General features: G+C 43.7%; 1 protein-coding gene across 4 annotated transcripts; it reads right to left on the bottom strand.

The window, feature by feature from the left end:
- Positions 1-277: 277 nt before the first annotated feature.
- Positions 278-16,270, bottom strand: LOC115135071 (erythroid differentiation-related factor 1-like). Of its 4 annotated transcripts, none has more exons than XM_029669324.2 (25): positions 15,493-16,270; positions 15,072-15,280; positions 14,895-14,961; positions 14,663-14,788; positions 14,368-14,492; positions 13,066-13,210; positions 12,859-12,963; positions 12,633-12,754; positions 12,382-12,493; positions 10,443-10,590; positions 10,196-10,307; positions 9,924-10,035; positions 9,428-9,709; positions 9,204-9,275; positions 8,663-8,798; positions 8,240-8,431; positions 7,860-8,060; positions 7,189-7,437; positions 6,768-6,994; positions 6,323-6,481; positions 6,001-6,150; positions 5,694-5,847; positions 5,468-5,583; positions 1,632-1,801; positions 278-923 (listed from the first exon to the last, which is right to left on the bottom strand). In XM_029669324.2, the coding sequence occupies exons 1-25, from the start codon at positions 15,601-15,603 to the stop codon at positions 761-763; spliced, it is 3,765 nt and encodes a 1,254-aa protein (XP_029525184.1). In that variant the 5' UTR covers positions 15,604-16,270; the 3' UTR covers positions 278-760. The 4 variants fall into 4 exon arrangements, with proteins under 4 accessions (XP_029525184.1, XP_029525186.1, XP_029525185.1 ...); XM_029669326.2 differs by having other exon boundaries at positions 7,189-7,407; XM_029669325.2 differs by having other exon boundaries at positions 12,859-12,954.
- Positions 16,271-17,078: the final 808 nt, after the last annotated feature.

The following is a 17,078-nucleotide window of genomic DNA, read 5'->3' as shown; positions in this document are numbered from 1 at the left end:
GAGGTACAGAGCATCACAGGGAGACAATTTGAGTTGTTGAGCCATTTGCTGTAGAGAGAATGGGTGTGGTTGACCCAATTCAGTGACAGAGCATTACATTATTGTAGCTACATGAGGCATTACAGCACCATGTGACCTCTTTAGTCCTGCAGACACACTTACAGGCTCAAGCCAAGATCCACAGACAGAAATAGGTTGAACTGCTTGGCACCAAGGTTGGTGTTGTGTAGTTGTGTTCATACACTGTCAAGACCAACATGCATCAAGGACAAGGTGATGAGAAATATCATTCAAACATTTATTTCAAGTCAGGGCAAACATGCAGGCACACACATTCAAACATATAGCAACGAGTACAAATCATCCTCTGAATGGATAGTTCGCAGTCAACATTACCTGCAGGCTATTGCACATTATCAGTTTGAAATGTTCTTACATTGTAACATTTTTTCCAGGTTTATAAGACCAAATCCCGTTGAGGTACTGGTACTCCAAAGTCTGAGTCATGCGCATGCATCTCGCAATTAGTGAGAACAAAGAAAATATAAATTTTAAAAAGGTAATTTTCCAATCCTCTTTACAAAACTAGGCCAATTTAAAAGGTGAAGCACTGCAATTGTAAAATAAATTATCTACAAGAGACTAAACTGTGGATTGCGCAGTCTGGAAGTAAGGCACAGCTGGTGATGCTTTCACATTGTAGGTGTGTAGAGGGTGTAGAGCAGTGAACACCTTGGTACGGGTGTTATTTTGGTTGTCATCATGACGATGCCCCAAGGTCACCACTTCCTGTCTTTGGGGTCAGCTGTTGCAGGAGGTCGAGGAAGAGCTCAATGCGGCTGAGGAGTGGAGCAGTCTTTTCAGCACGCAGTATCTTGGAGTAAACATTCTTATAGGTCTTCAGGAGCTCCTCATCCTTATTGCTATTGTAAAAAAAAGGAACATTCTGAATGATTTGATTTTAATCAAAGCTATGCTATGCTTCCATTTTAATCAAAGCTATGCTTACATGTATTAACATTCCTTATTAATGGTGTAGGGATACTGAGATTATGATACCCTGACCCCTATCGCCACTGTGCACTGTCTTACAGAGACAAAGCTTCCTGCTAAAGAAGCATAAAAATGATTGACACTTGTTAAAGAGGGGCTAGAGGAACAGCTCTGTGTGGAGGGATATTGTCACTGGGAGAGTTGTGGCAGGGCAGGACCAACACACTGGGATTAAAATGCTAAGGGTTGTTTAGATACTCAAGTTATCTGCTGGCCGTAGTACAGTGTATCGAGTGGAACTCAAGGTGTTTATGGCATTCAGGGAACCAGTAGTGCTATTAGAAAGCCTACATAACGACCAGTCTTACACAATGCCCTTTTATGCATCTCTTATCTTCCCATTTCACTACTCCTCCAAAACAGTGACCAATCCATCCAAGAAGAAATGGATATAAAATAGCAGATGCTCTGAGCTGTCCTATAAAGACCAAGCTACTACTGACTGACTAAACAGTCTTAAGATGAAAAGATTTCAGAAGTTTCAATATTATGCCTCTACAAGATCTCATGTTCAGTCCTGGTTTAGCCCTCTGCAGGACAAGGTTAACCAGGCTGGGTACAACCAGTCCTTTCCTCACCTTGGTTTGCGCTTCATGGCCGTCATCAGTTTGACCAGCTGCAGCAGCAGGAAGGAGAAACTGGGCTCAAAGACGCCAATCAACTTCATCACTTCTATGGTGTTCAGCCCTGAGGAGGTGGTGCCATCTGCACCACTGTCAAGGTGTCTTGTCAACTCTGGGCAGTCTGTCTACAAAATAAATAAAAATTACATTAATGTGGAAATACACATAGAAATGTGAGTTATAGATCTATCATTCTACTTGAATGCAAGTCTAAGAAGCGACAGATATGTTTTATATGCACTATTTCTATGCTTCCTGTTCTTAAGTTGTGTTTTGTGTCTTTTACTTTCGTTTTCATAAGAACAACTTCAAAACAGCAGAAACAATATTTTTGGTTATGGAGCGGTTTACATGGTACAATGACTCTCTACACCGGTGGTTCCCAAACTTTTTATAGTCCCGTACCCCTTCAAACATTCAACCTCCAGTTGCATGCCCCCTCTAGCACCAGGGTCAGCACACTCTCAAATGTTATTTTTTGCCATCATCGTAAGCCTGCCACACACACAAACAATACATTTATTAAACATAAACGTTTGTCACTTCCCACGAGCCGGGTTGTGACAGAGCTCTTATAGGAACAGAGCACAAATAATAATCAATCATTTTGCTCTTTATTTAACCATCTTACATATAAAACCTTATGTGTTCATCGAAAATTGTGAATAACTCACAAGAGGTTAATAAGAAGGGTGTGCTTGAAAGGATGCACATAACTCTGCAATGTTGGGTTGTATTGGAGTCCCAGTCTTAAATCATTTTCCACACATAGTGTGCCAGTATTTAGTTCATGCTAGGGAGGGCTGAGAATCCACTCTCACACAGGTACATGGTTGCAAAGGGCATCAGTGTCTTAACAGCGCAATTTGCCAAGGCAGGATACTCGCAGCCCAATCCAGAAATCTGGCAGTGGCTTCTGATTAAATTCAATTTTCACAGAACGACTTGTTGCAATTTCAATGAGGCCCTCTTGTTCAGATATCAGTAAGTGGACTGGAGGCAGGGCATGAAAGGGATAACGAATCCAGTTGTTTGTGTTGTCCATTTCGGGAAAAGTACATGCGTAATTGCACACCCAACTCACTCATGTGCTTCGGTATAATCACATTTTACATTGTCCGTAAGCTTGAGTTAATTTGCACAAAGAAAATCGTACAATGATGGAAATACCTGTGTGTTTCCTTGTTACTGCAGACAGAGAAGAGCACAAACGTCTTAATCATAGCCTAAATTTTGTCCGGCACATTGAATATAGTTGCAGAGTCCCTGTAATCCTAGATTCAGATCATTCAGGCGAGAAAAAACATCACCCAGATAGGCCAGTTGTGTGAGAAACATTTCATCATGCAAGCATTCAGACAAGTGAAAACTATGGTCAGTAAAGAAAACGTTAAGCTCATCTCTCAATTAAAAAAAAACATGTCAATACTTTGTCCCTTGATAACCAGCGCACTTCTTTCTGTATGTTGTAAAAGCATTACATGGTCGCTGCCCAAATCATTGCATAGTGCAGAAAATACACAAGAGTTCAGGGGCCTTGCTTTAACAAAGTTAACCATTTTCACTGTAGTGTCCAAAACTTCTTTCAAGTGGTCATGCAGGGTAGCCTAGTGGTTAGAGCGTTGGACTAGTAAGGTTGCAAGTTCAAACCCCCGAGCTGACAAGGTACAAATCTGTCGTTCTGACCCTGAACAGGCAGTCAGCCCCCTAGGCCGTCATTGAAAATAAGAAAAAAATATATAAAAAATAAAAAATCCATTGGCAGCAAGAGCCTCTCGGTGAATGCTGCAGCAGTGTACCCAAGTGGCGTCGGGTGCAACTGTTTGCACGAGCGTTACCACTCCACTAGGTCTCCCTGTCATGGCTATTGCGGCATCAGTACAGATATCATCATGAGCAGCAGCTACAGTTTCAGTCAGAAGTTTACATACAACATACCCAAATACATTTAAACTCAGTTTTTCACAATACCTGACATTTAATCCAAGTAAAAATTCCCTGTTTTAGGTCAGTTTTAGGATCACCATTTTATTTTAAGAATGTGAAATGTCAGAATAATAGTTTTATTTCTTTCATCACATTCCCAGTGGGTCAGAAGTTTACATACACTCAATTAGTATTTAGCAGCATTGCCTTTAAATTGTTTAACTTGGGTCAAATGTTTTGGGTAGCCTTCCACAAGCTTCCCTCAGTAAGTTGGGTGAATTTTGGCCCATTCCTCCTGACAGAGCTGGTGTTACTGAGTCAGGTTTGTAGGTCTCCTTGCTCACACACACTTTTTCAGTTCTGGCCACAAATTTTCTATAGGATTGAGGTCAGGGCTTTGTGATGGCCACTCCAATACCTTGACTTTGTTGTCCTTAAGCCATTTTGCCACAACTTTGGAAGTATGCCTGGGTGTCATTGTCCATTTGGAAGAGCCATTTGCGACCAAGCTTTAACTTCCTGACTGATGTCTTGAGATGTTGCTTCAATATATCCACATTATTTTCTTTCCTCACGATGCCATCTATTTTGTGAAGTGCACCAGTCCCTCCTGCAGCAAAGCAACCCCACAACATGATGCTGCCACCCCCGTGCCTCACGGTTAGGATGGTGTTCTTTGGCTTGCAAGCCTCCGCCTTTTTCCTCCAAACATAACGATGGTCATTATGGCCAAACAGTTTTATTTTTGCTTCATCAGACCAGAGGACAATTCTCCAAAAAGTATGATCTTTGACCCCATGTGCAGTTGCAAATCAGTCTGGCTTTTTAATGGCGGTTTTGGAGCAGTGGCTTCTTCCTTGCTGAGCGGCCTTTCAGGTTATGTCGGTATAGGACTCGTTTTACTGTGGATATAGATAATTTTGTACTTGCTTCTTCAGCATCTTCACAAGGTCCTTTGCTGTTGTTCTGGGATTGATTTTCACTTTTCACACCAAATTACGTTCAACACGTCTCCTTCCTGAGCGGTATGACGGCTGCGTGGTCCCATGGTGTTTATACTTGCGTACTATTGTTTGTACAGATGAACGTGGTACCTTCAGGCGTTTGGAAATTACTCCCAAGGATGAACCAGACTTGTGGAGGTCTACAATTTCTTTTCTGAGGTCTTGGCTGGTTTATTTTGATTTTCCCATGATGTCAAGCAAAGAGGCATTGAGTTTGAAGGTAGGCCTTGAAATACATCCACAGGTACACCCCCAATTGACTCAAAATATGTCAATTAGCCTATCAGAAGCTTCTAAAGCCATGACAATTTTCTGGAATTTTCCAATCTGTTAAAAGGCACAGTCAACTTAGTGTATGTAAACTTCTGACCCAATGGAATTGTGATACAGTGAATTATAAGTGAAATAATCTGTCTGTAAACAATTGTTGGAAAATGTACTTGTGTCATGCACAAAGGAGATGTCCTAACCGACTTGCCAAAACTATAGTTTGTTAACAAGAAATTTGTGGAGTGGTTGAAAAACAAGTTTTAATGACTCCCACCTAAGTGTATGTAAACTTCCGACTTCAACTAAAAAAAAATGTAAATCACATTTTTATTTGGCCTTCCCCCGACAGCATTGTGTGTATCCCAGTTGGGGAATACCTGCTCTACGCTATACTTGCTTATTTTGTCACAGACTGAAATTAGGCAAACTATTAGTTTTAGCAACCAGGAAATGGCGGAAGGCTTTCTGCATAGTACAACAAGTGGGAGGAGGTGTGGAAGTAGTTGGTGGTTAAATGTAAGCGATGATTGTCAAACAGAAGGGGAGTGCCTCTGCTACAGCAGTAGGTTCTATTTCTGTTTGTGTCTGTACCTCTGTGTAGTCCTCTAGCAGCTCTTTGTGGATAAGCAGGAAGGCATGGCGAGTGTCTGTCAGTATATCCAGGGCTCCTGTCAGGGTTTTCAGCTTGGCCCCACTGCTGCTCTGACCTGTAAACACACATTGTTACTCAATGACACCACCTTTCAGGAGACTATGACAGTTTTGACCTGGCTGGGAGTGTGCCTGGCCCTGGCCTGGGTGAGTGAGCCTGACTGACCTGCCATGGTGAACTCGGCGAAGGCCACCCTCTCCAGAAGGGTGCGGAGCAGCTCGCAGGGTGCGTCCTTCAGGCTGAGGAACAGGAGGACAGCCTTGCTGTAGTGCAGCTCTGCCAGGCTCCTGTGCTGCTTCCTCAGGTGCTCATCCCCCACCTGACACAGAGGAAGAAACATCCAGAATGTACTACACAGACTGAACATCTTAATGCTTTTCTACAGATGCAACAACATTTAAATGGTTTAAGTCAGGACGACTGGTAGATATCTTTCTCTAGATACAGTGTTTGTCCTAGGTCAGGTCCTTACCTGGTTGCGGAAGCAGCTGTGGTACATGGAGGCCAGGCGGTGGTGGATGGTGGCAGCTCTGTACTGGTAGAGGGGCTGGCGTGCCGACTCGGTCTGCAGGTCACAGTACTTCAGAGACTTCAGCATGGCCTCCGTCACCTCCCGCTCAATCTGGCAACCCACATCAATGTAAACTTAGTTATGGATTACTGTGCTCCTACAATTTTCACACCGGCGCTAACCATTTCACCTAAGGCAGCATATAGAGTCCGTATGGTTAGTTAACTTGCTAGACATTTCCCATTCTGTTCATTCACCTACTATGAATCTATCCAAGTGTTACCTGTTCCTGAGCCTTCCTGGACAGAGGGGCGTAGTCCTGCAGCAGAGTGGCCAGGGTGAAGTAGGTAGTGGACAGCTCCCAGTTGACTGAGTCCCACACTGCAGGGTGGTTCCCTCTGGTGGCCAGGGAACGCATAGCCCTGAGGTAGTAGTCTATAGCCTGGAGGGGGAGAGAGCGAGTGTAAAGGTCCCTGCTCCATTTTCATTAGCACCAACTCTTACTGAAAGCGTAGTGATTTTAAGTTGAATTGCCCTACTTAAAAACCTCGGAGCGTTTAAGCAGCAGTTGCCAACATGACAGGAAAGTGACTGGCACAAAGATAAGCAGATCGTTTAGCCTTCATGCCTTTCTATTTATTGTGGAAAGCAATACGGGGTTGGTGTAGTCATAGAAATCATGATATGTCTATTACATAATGATAGTTCTATTAGTGTGGTAGCGGTACCTTATTGTAATAGAGAGACTCCTCTGGGGAGAACTCTCCTCTGCTCAGGTCTGCAGATGTAGCACAGTGGGCCTGGGCACAGATCCTCATCAGCCTGCCTGTGTTGCACAGCAGCAGGGAGGTGTTGGTGCTGTCCTCAATGGCCTCAAAGTCCTTCATGCCCTTCTCAAAGCACGAGAAACTCTTCTTCCATATCTCCTGTTCAGCTATAGATACAGACTTCTTCACTGAAAAGGAGGGGGGGGTTAGAGTGAGGAAGAGGTTCATATTTGTTTATTTTAGGTCTGTTTCCTGAAGTAAGATATCGTGTTTCACAAATATTTCTTATATTGCTTACAGCAGTCATAAATTAAATCATTAGTCAACAAATCAATCATTTACACAAAATCATCCTCCATAACTGATGGGCCAGACTCCCTACCTTCCTTCTCGGTCTGCATGGCAGCAGCCTGGTTCATGTAGAAGACTCCTATCTCGTTGCGAATGTTGCCCAGTCTCTTCAGTACCTGGGCTAGCTGTTCAGGACCATGTTCTTTCACCACCCCGGAGGTCAGCAGCTCGTAGGCCGCCTCATAACACTTACTGCTCACAAACAGCTGGTACTCTGGGTCCGTGGCCAGGTCACTGGCCATGTTAAAGGCTGGGGGACAGTCACACAGGCCAGACTGATCTAATTTGTAACAACAATGATGCACTGCATTTATATATAGGATTGTTCAAGCTTTTAAGTATTGTAATGTTAGCGTTTGTTACAGGTTCTTGCTTCTGAAAAGCATTACAGCAGGGATTATCAACTAGATTCAGCCGCGGGCCTTCAAACCTTGCTTTCATTTGTATACAATCACTTATCACTATTGTGCATGGGAATACTTGGAAACAGATTTCTTATATTAAAATCATTTGGAGCTGATTTCCTGGTGTTTTTCCAGTCTTATGTCCAACAATGAAAAATACTCAAAACCACCCGTGGGCCGCCAATTGGAAAATCCTGCAACATTAAACGGCAAATCTACAGAATACTGAAACTTTTTGTGTCAATTGTGAAGGGATGTGGAGGGATGCGTTTGATGAAAAGTGTGAGTGTCTCCTCACCCTGGCAGCTGCTCTCTCTGTGCAGGCTGTGCAGCACCTCCTGGTCCTCCCTGGTCTGGTAGCTGTACTCCTCCAGGTAGGCAGCACGGTTACTGGAATTCTGGGCAAGCATCAGCTGGATGTCCCCACACAGAGACAGACACTGGCTGTGGAACAGCAGCACCCGCGAGTGCAGGGTACTGCTCACTGAACAGTAGGCATCTGCAGAGGGAGGGAGAGAGCGAGAGAAAGATGGATGAAGGAAGGGAGCTAGCAAGGAAGGTTCAACCCTATTTCAACAGTTCCCTCATTATCCATCAGTCCAATCTCACACAGCCAATCTGATCACGGTTAACTACATGTCCCAGAATGCCTAACTGAACCAGAGAGGAGACACTGACCGTGGCACTGCAGGGCCAGTTTGATGTAGCGCAGGGCCCGGCCATACTTGAGCAGATTAGTGGCAGCGTCTGACAGTACGTAGTAGGCCTTGGAAGCCTTGAAGAAGAGCTGCAGCTTCATACGGTGCTGCCAGGACCCTGGGATCATCCCTGACCGGGTCGGATGCTTCCGGTCCTCCTGGAAGGGACCAGCTGTACCCAAGAGATATAGGGACAGAGAGGGGGGATAAGAGAGATAGATAGGGAAAGAGATATAGGGGAAGAGAGAGATAAATAGGGTAAACGATATAGGGGCAGAGAAATTGAGGTATTTATTAGGGGCTCTTCACATATAACGAGGAATCTGCTCATTATGGTACAACATCCTTCATTATCAATATTGTAGTATATCAATGCTTCTTGATGGGGTCAATGATGGCCAACCTCTGTCCAGGAGGAGTGCGATCCCTTTCTCCACAGCCTTACTCCCATCCTCGTACTTCAGGGGGATGGGGGTGTTTGGGTCAGCAGCTGGGAGGTCACTCTCCTTCTTAATGCTGCCGTCCACTGCTTTTAGGCCCTGCCAATCACATCCAAACAATATATAAAACATATACAGACGCACACAAACATCAACGACGTCACACCTGCCCAGACCCACATGTTCCCACTGCATCCATCTCCAGTGCTTGGAAGACTATGCCACATGGCCTCAAATTGCACTATTCTGTCTCTCGCCGTCGCCCATACCTTTTCAATATCTAACTAATAATGCCTTTGATTCTTCCACAGTCTTAACGATGGAGGATCAGTTGATTTCAAGGGTCTTTTTTTGTTGTTGATGATGATTGACGAGAAAAATATGGTCCAACCCATTGGCTATCTCACCACACCCTCATATGCCATGTCTTGAAATAAGCAGATAGACGTATTAAAAGTACATTTACATTCCCATAACTATCACTACACTGCAGTAGAGGCTCACCTTTAAGACGTAGCTGAGGACATGCCGACATCTTTCCTCCTTGTCTTGAGAGACGGGAAATGCGTAGATTGGCTGCAGCGGGGAGGAAATATTACTTCATTGTCTCTATAGATGTTCTAAGACTCACTCTGTGTAGTGGCTAGTTTCTAGTTAGGTCAAGATATGTCAACATATCCATAATGTCACCCAAGCAGAGTAGCTAGTGATAAACGTGTGACACTCACCCTGATCTGGTGAGTGGACTTGTACTTCTCTGGAACAGACAGCTCCCCCACCGATTTGATAATAGCTACAGCTTTGCTATCATCCTGTGAGTCCAACGTGGTACTAAAGGAGCCGTTCTCATCACTGTCCTCTGGTAGGTCTTCTGGATCCTCTTCATCATCCTCGTCACTGTAGCTGTCCTCTGAGCCCCCGGCCCGCAGCGACTCCCCCCCAGCTCCCTCCTCTGGAGGCTCGTCCAACTGGAACAGCTCTGCCAGCATATAGTGGGCCGATGCTATGATCTGAGCCAATCAGAAAAGGGAGAGGACAGTTAGAGAGATGGAACAGGCCAACAACAGAGAAAGAACAGGCTAGCTGTGTTGTTCAACAAACGTGTAATTTATTTTTCTGCAAATTTCTCATCTTTTGATATCAATGACTTGCACAAACATTTTAGAAACAATCAAAGGCTTTTGGTCTTGTGGAGTAAGTAAGAGTACCAGTCCAGTCCATTACCTGTGGGTGCCTGTCCTGGTCCAGGAGCTTCACACAGTTGAGGAGCAACGTTCTGATTGTTCCATAGTGCTTCCTGTTCTGGCTCTTCTTCAGCATCATGTTGCTAGCCACTCTGCAAGAACAACAACGCACATTCTACAAAACAGAATGTATAGTCTACTGCCACCTGTTGGACTTACTGTATTTGCAATTACTGCACTGACTGATAACCCTATGTTTTGTGTACTGGTTTCAGGGATGTGTAGATAATGTTCCAGGTTGCAGGTGCCTACTTGTAAAGGAGCACAGCCACTGGCAGAGTGAAAGGGTTCTGGCATTTCTCCTCTGCTGCTTCCTCACAGAGAGTGGTGAGGTCATACAGCTTTACGATGTCACTTCCACTAGCTGAGGAAGCACAGAAACAGAACAGTAAGATTAAGTAGGGCTACTGCCACATAATACTGTTTAAGTACCAGGTAATTATCACGTTTATTTTGTAAGTCCTACAGGAATTAGCGAGTGTGTTGTGTTATCTCCCACCTTTGAAGAGCCAGTAGGTATGGCCCTCTTTGGTGCAGTTAGACTTGAGGAAGGACAGAATGTTCTGAGCGATGTCTTTCACAACCCTGGTTGAGAAGGTGGAGTTCTCCAGATCAGGGATGTCTTCCGTTTTGATCATCTCATATTTCTGACCAAATAACAAAATCAGCACTAACTTTATAACTATTTTTTACATTTTAATCATTTAGCAGACTCTCATCTAGAATGACTAACAGGAGCAATACAGGTTAAGTACAGACAGATTTTTCACCGAGTCGGCTCGCGGATTCGAACCAGTGACCTTTCGGTTACTGGCTACCTGCCCAGTGTTAAATTGTGAATATGTACAGTACCAGTCAAAAGTTAGGACACCTACAATTTCCAGGGTTTCTTTATTTTTACTATTTTCTACATTGTAGAATAATAGTGAACACATCAAAACTATGAAATAACACATACGGAATCATGTAGTAACCAAAAAAGTGTTACATCAAAAACTTTTATAGAGATTCTTCAAAGTAGCCACCTTTGCCTTGATGACAGCTTTGCACACTCTTGGCATTCTCTCAAACAGCTTCATGAGGTAGTCACTTGGAATGCATTTCAATTAACAAGTGTGCCTTGATAAAAGTTCATTTGTGGAATTTCTTTCCTTCTTAATGCGTTTGATCCAATCAGTTGTGTTGTGACATGGTAGGTGTGGTATACAGAATATAGCCCTATTTGGTAAAATACCAAGTCCACATTGTGGCAAGAACAGCTCAAATAAGCAAAGAGAAACAACAGTCTATCATTACTTTAAGGCATGAAGGTCAGTCAATCCAAAAAATATCAACAACTTTGAAAGATTTTTCAAGTGCAGATTCAAAAACCACCATGAAACTGGCTCTCATGAGGACCGCCACATGAAAGGAAGATCCTGAGTTACCTCTGCTGCAGAGGATAAGTTCATTAGAGTTATCTGCACCTCAGACTGCAGCCCAAATAAATGCTTCAGAGTTCAAGTAACAGACACATCTCAACATCAACTGTTCAGAGGAGTGTGAATCAGGCAATCATGGTCAAATTTCTGCAAAGAAACCACTACAAAAGGACACCAATAATAAGAAGAGACTTGCTTGGCCAAGAAACACAAGCAGTGGACATTAGACCAGTGGAAATCTGTCCTTTGGTCTGATGAGTCCAAATTTGATATTTTTGTTTCCAACCGCCGTGTCTTAGTGAGACGCAGATTATGTGAATGGATGATTTCTGCATGTGTGGTTCCCACCGTGAAGTATGGAGGAGGAGGTGTGATGGTGCTTTGCTGGTGACACTGTGAATTATTTAGAATTCAAGGCACACTTAACCAGCATGATTACCACAGCATTCTGCAGCGATACGCCATCCCATCTGATTTGCACTTAGTGGGACTACCATTTGTTTTTCAACAGGACAATGACCCAAAACACACCTCCAGGCTGTGTAAGGGCTATTTTACCAAGAAGGAGAGTGATGGAGTGCTGCATCAGATGATCTTCTCCACAATCACTTGACCTCAACCCAAATGAGATGGTTTGGGATGAGTTGGACAGCAGATTGAAGGAAAAGCAGCCAACGCGTGCTCAGCATATGTGGCAATTCATTCAAGACTGTTGGAAAAGCATTCCAGGTGAAGCTGGTTGAGAGAATGCCAAGAGTGTGCAAAGCTGTCATCAAGGCAAAGGGTGGCTACTTTGAAGAATCTCAAATATATTTTGATTTGTTTAACACTTTTTTGGTTACTACATGATTCCATGTGTATTATTTCAGTGTTGATGTCTTCGATTTATTCTACAATGTATAAAAAAGTAAAAAGAAAGAAAAACCCTGGAATCAGTAGGTATCTCCAAATGTTTGACTGATACTGTATATAGGGTTAAAATGACAAATTTGGGCATTAAAGACAGGGCTTATTTACCTGGACGATGCCATTGACATGAAAGCACATGACGAGCTCTGGAACATTGCACATCAGATTGTCCAGCCAGTAGTCAATACCCGTGAGAATGTTGATTGGCTTGTTGTTATCCCTGAAAAAGAAGGAACCGTCTAGGTATTTTGCAGGAGAACATAGCTGTGAAACAGTAGTAAACCAATTAAAATGTTTTATATTGACTGCCATGAATGATGCTTCTGGGGCCATTGTTCCCCGCTTTACAGAATTCTGACCTGAGCCGCAGACTGACAGCTGGGTAGCGCCCTCCTCCAAAGATAGGCATGTTGGACCCCACCAGCATGTGGATGTCCTCAAATGTCCACAAGATGTTCCTCACAAAGTCATTCCTCAACCCCTGTAAAATAAGTTGAATTGATTAAACTAATGCCAACTAAACAAAAGACAGAAAATGCACATCTTTAATCATCCTGTTGATTCATTTTCTTAGCACTAGCCTACCTGACTGTTCTCCCCCTCGTTGAACAGTGTGGTAAGGTTCTGCTCTTTGGAAGCCACTTGTCCCAATGCATACTTGCTGTCCATGGGAACCCCTTCCTGTAAAGACTGGACATACAGTCACCAAGGAAGACACAAACTCAACAAGAGCACAACAACACAGACTTAAGGTACTGCAATTCCTGCTCATTTTCATAAAGGGAGACCTACCTCTTTGTGTGCTGCAGACTCCTCAGAGTCTGAAGCGGTACTAGTGAAGGTAGCGGGCCAGGAGGGACCAAACTCCTCCGCCCCACACCCCTCATCAGTGTTGTCTGAGTCAGGGACAGGCTCTGCGGCTCCATCACCATTAATACTGGAGAATAGATGGAGGAGTTAACCATTAGGATTTACTCTGGCTAAAATAAGGTTCTTGTTTCTTTTGCAAGTATTTTTTCACATTAACAAGTAATCTAGTAGTCCAACTACGGCTGTGGGGGTCATGAAATGTTGTCAGCCGGTAACTGTCATGCAAAGGACTGTTGTTCTCATGGTTATTGACTTAATTAACATAAACATGTTTAGCATCTCCGGGCTTCCACACATAAAAGCTGCTGATGTGCACCTTTGGAACATCTAGGCCTACATTTTAATAAGTTGCATGGAGTGGCTACTGTGTTGAGCGTAAAAGTGACCATTTGAGACAGGTCCAATAGGCTACACTTAATTTAAAGTGAATTATTAATTTTTGTTGTGATAGGCTTTTTGTTGTGATATAATCTGAATGGAGTTGTTATTTGTAGGCCAACTGTAGGATGGTGAGAAGCACAATTAGCCTAGTTACCTAGTTTCTATCAGTTTGATGCAGTCAAAACCGGAATGGGATGATAAATAACTAGCAGTATACTAGCATGAGTTAAGTGGTTGCTGTCTCTCTATCTCTTTCACCTCCGCCTGCTCCGAGCCTCCCGCGTCTAATTCACACACACCGCACAGCCCCTCGACCACTTCATAGCAGCTACAGCTGCTCGCTCTGTGCCCCTCTCCCTCCCTCCAGTTAATAAAGTAGCAAAACAATTGGCTTTTCTGCTGCTTCCCTCACTTGGATTGGACCGGGTGTGGACCCGGCCGGCTCCATACGGGGATGAGTCTGGTTGTCCTTATGTCCATTCGGAATGGGTTTTTCCATATTGGGTCCAGGGCTTTCCCATATCCATTTCGGAACAGGAGCTCTAACTCCCATCACCATTCCTCATCACATAGAATATTTAGATTCAATAATAAGGTGTTTAGAGAGTGATTATAGAGAGGGACTATAGAGTGCTGAGTACCAAGCCATTAGTGAGGACCGTTAGCAAATTGGATAGGCTACCCATCAGCCCCATTAATTTGCGCAGTTTTGGATGAGATTACCGTGACCAACGGTCAGAGGGAATTTGACTGCGGTCATGACTCGTGACTGCCGGTGTGGTGGTAATGCGGTCACTGTAGCCCTAAGTCCAACAGCCCTAAGTCAAACCTCAAATAACTCACCTGTAGTAGAGGAATTTGGACAGGATTGCTTTTTGGTACCAGTGTTCCTTGCTCTTCTTTTTTCTCTGCCACTTTTGATCTATTAGTCTCTGGTAAAACTCCTTCAGCCATGTCCAATCTCCTGTCTGTGACAGAGCACACATATGGATCTTACTACTATACTGGCTACAATCAAAGAAAAACACAATCAAATCTATTTCCACAACCATTGTCAATCATTCAGACATTTTCAGGCTTTCTCACTTCCACAGTGACATTAAAACAGGCTTATTCTCCACTGGCTGTCTAATTGTACCTGAGAGGACCTCATGAAGAGCTCCTGAATGTCCAGTTCATCAAGGAGGAGAGTCCTTCCCACGCGGTGGACGGCCATACTGACATGGGACTTACTGTAGGGGATCTTCAACAGCTTCTTGATGTTCTGAGTAGAGAAGAGAATGAGACCGTTAGCTTCAACAAACCATTTTGATTACCAAACATGTCAAATACATAACACAGTAGCAAAACAAATTCTTAGATAGTCCTACCTCAGAGTCTGACACCACATCAACATCATCCCCAATAGAATCAATGAAGTCATAGGCCATCCCAAAACTGTAGATAGAAGAACATACAAGTACATGAGCACCTTGCAACAATTCAGTGATGATGCATACCACCAGATACCACATCTTGTTTTGAGGACTAAATAACCAGCACTTCACCTGGAGAAAGGCTTGCTCTTGCTGCTGGACCCTAGTACAGTGGACCCTGCAGGCCCAAGTTGGGGACTCTCCCGGAGCCAGTTGGCAGGAGGCAGCTTCAGGTCTGTCTTCTCCTGCAGTAGTGCATAGGTGGTGGGTGGAGGGGCAGCAGAATACTTCACCACCGCACGGCTCTTTATTTCGTTGTTGCCAAGGCACATCTCCAACTCCTTTGATACACGTAAACAATGGTAGCATTGATGGTAAACTCAGGCAACTTGATTCAATATAACAAGTAGATAGCTAGATTATTGTGAAGTTAGATGCAACTAATTTAATACATGTAAATATCCCATGTATGTGCAGCTAGCTAGCTACAGAGATAACATGCATAGACATAACTGCAGTTCAACGCGTGCTAGCTAGCTACAGTACAGCTTACCTGTCTGCCAGTAGTACTGGCAATATCACCCCCACTGTCATCTAACGTTACGTCTTCACTTCCACGGTCTGGAGGGACGCAATCCTCTCGGTTCCCTGGTGCTGAACTCATTTTCTGTCTGCAATTCAAGCTAGCTACTTGTCACAAAAACGAATGCTGCCCAAGGGGTAGCCGTCCTTAGCTAACTAACTAGCTTCCTGAAAATGTCAACAACAAAAACACAGTGATAACCTAAATGAATTGCAAGTGCTGGCTAGCTAGCCACTGTAGTTGCTAAATCTACCACCAGCTGATTAGATACCTAGCTAGCTACCTAACGTTATAGCTTCACACACCAAGCGACATATTGGTTCATCTGAGCCAAACGATAAAATTGGCAAGATGGCTAACACTATCTCCGTTCTGCAGTCATCCAGACTGTATCAACACCACTTGCTGCGTTATTCTGTTTGCTGCTGTTGACAGAACACACATTTGCGTAAAGACACAGATTATCCATTATATTGACCAGATATTCTAGCCGCCGCTCCAACAATAAAAATACATGAGGGGTGGGACAAGATGGCGGAGTGAGTGGTCGCATTAAACTGAGCTCCTAAACTTTAAATTGAATTCAAGTCCTAATTTGAGTTTGACGACGAACACAGAGTTAAAGTTGCGTTTCTTACTGTATTTTTTTTCTTTCAATTAGTTTGGTGGTTCATCGAACATCTCTTTTACACTTTGTTATACTTAAGTTCAGCCAATAGAAGCTAGCAATACATCAGCGTTAGCTAGCTATTAACCTTATCTGAGATAGACGCTAACAGTGTAGAGGGAGCTGTCGTAACCGAGGTGAGTACTGTCAACTATATGGACGATTTTGACACCCCCAGAAGTAACGGTACCAAGGTTGCAGAAATTCTTCGGTACAGGTGTCCAAATAACCAATTTGAACCCCCCCCAACCCGAAGAGACTACGAGAAAGTGACGCGGGGCAGACTCAACCACCCCAGCAAATAAAGCCATCTTCAAGGCAATCCAAGGTTTAAACAATAACGTTACATTTGACGAACAAGCTACTCGGCTGAATGGCTTTGATGAGAGGATTTTAAAATTTATTTTTTAACTATCGATTGCAAACGTTTCCAAAACTACAGAGTTTAATGCAGCAGGCATTAAGGATACCACTAATGATGTGAAACTGTTGAAAAATAAAGTTGATGCCCTGGCTAAAGAAAACGAGGAGCTGCGCACAGCCAGTGCTGAACCAGACGGATACAAGCACCGATGGGGAGCTGAGACTGAACAGGCTACTTGAAACTGATGGTGAGAATATCAAATAGATTGTGATTGACATTATTGGGAAGTTTGTTCCATATCCCCCTGCTACCCTGAACATCGCGGTAGATGGTGTACACTCTCGGAGAAAAGATAAAGGAGAACGACAGGTTCATATGGAGTCTCTCCCCACTCAAGTGCAGTTACAGTATATTAACTACAGAGTCAGAGCATTTATCCCAAGACCAATGCAGTGTGATCATTGTAAAGCTTTTGGTCATGTATCAAGTGTTTGCAGAAGGGAGAAGCCGAGATGTCCAAGTTGT

This window comes from Oncorhynchus nerka, linkage group LG10, assembly GCF_034236695.1.
Source record: "Oncorhynchus nerka isolate Pitt River linkage group LG10, Oner_Uvic_2.0, whole genome shotgun sequence".
In the NCBI taxonomy this organism is placed as follows: domain Eukaryota; kingdom Metazoa; phylum Chordata; class Actinopteri; order Salmoniformes; family Salmonidae; genus Oncorhynchus; species Oncorhynchus nerka.
Note: the sequence above shows the minus strand (reverse complement) of the source record. Positions and strands in the feature narration are given on the sequence as shown.

What these genes read in the sequence shown, in the direction of transcription:
- LOC115135071 (XM_029669324.2), bottom strand. Translation starts at nt 15,603, where the DNA reads ATGAGTTCAGCACCAGGGAACCGAGAGGATTGCGTCCCTCCAGACCGT. An exon ending in ATGTCAATGGCATCGTCCAG is followed by an intron (nt 10,591 to 12,381) that starts GTAAATAAGCCC and finishes TTATTTGGTCAG; the next exon opens with AAATATGAGATGATCAAAAC. An exon ending in CCAGGAAGGCTCAGGAACAG is followed by an intron (nt 6,151 to 6,322) that starts GTAACACTTGGA and finishes GTGGGTTGCCAG; the next exon opens with ATTGAGCGGGAGGTGACGGA.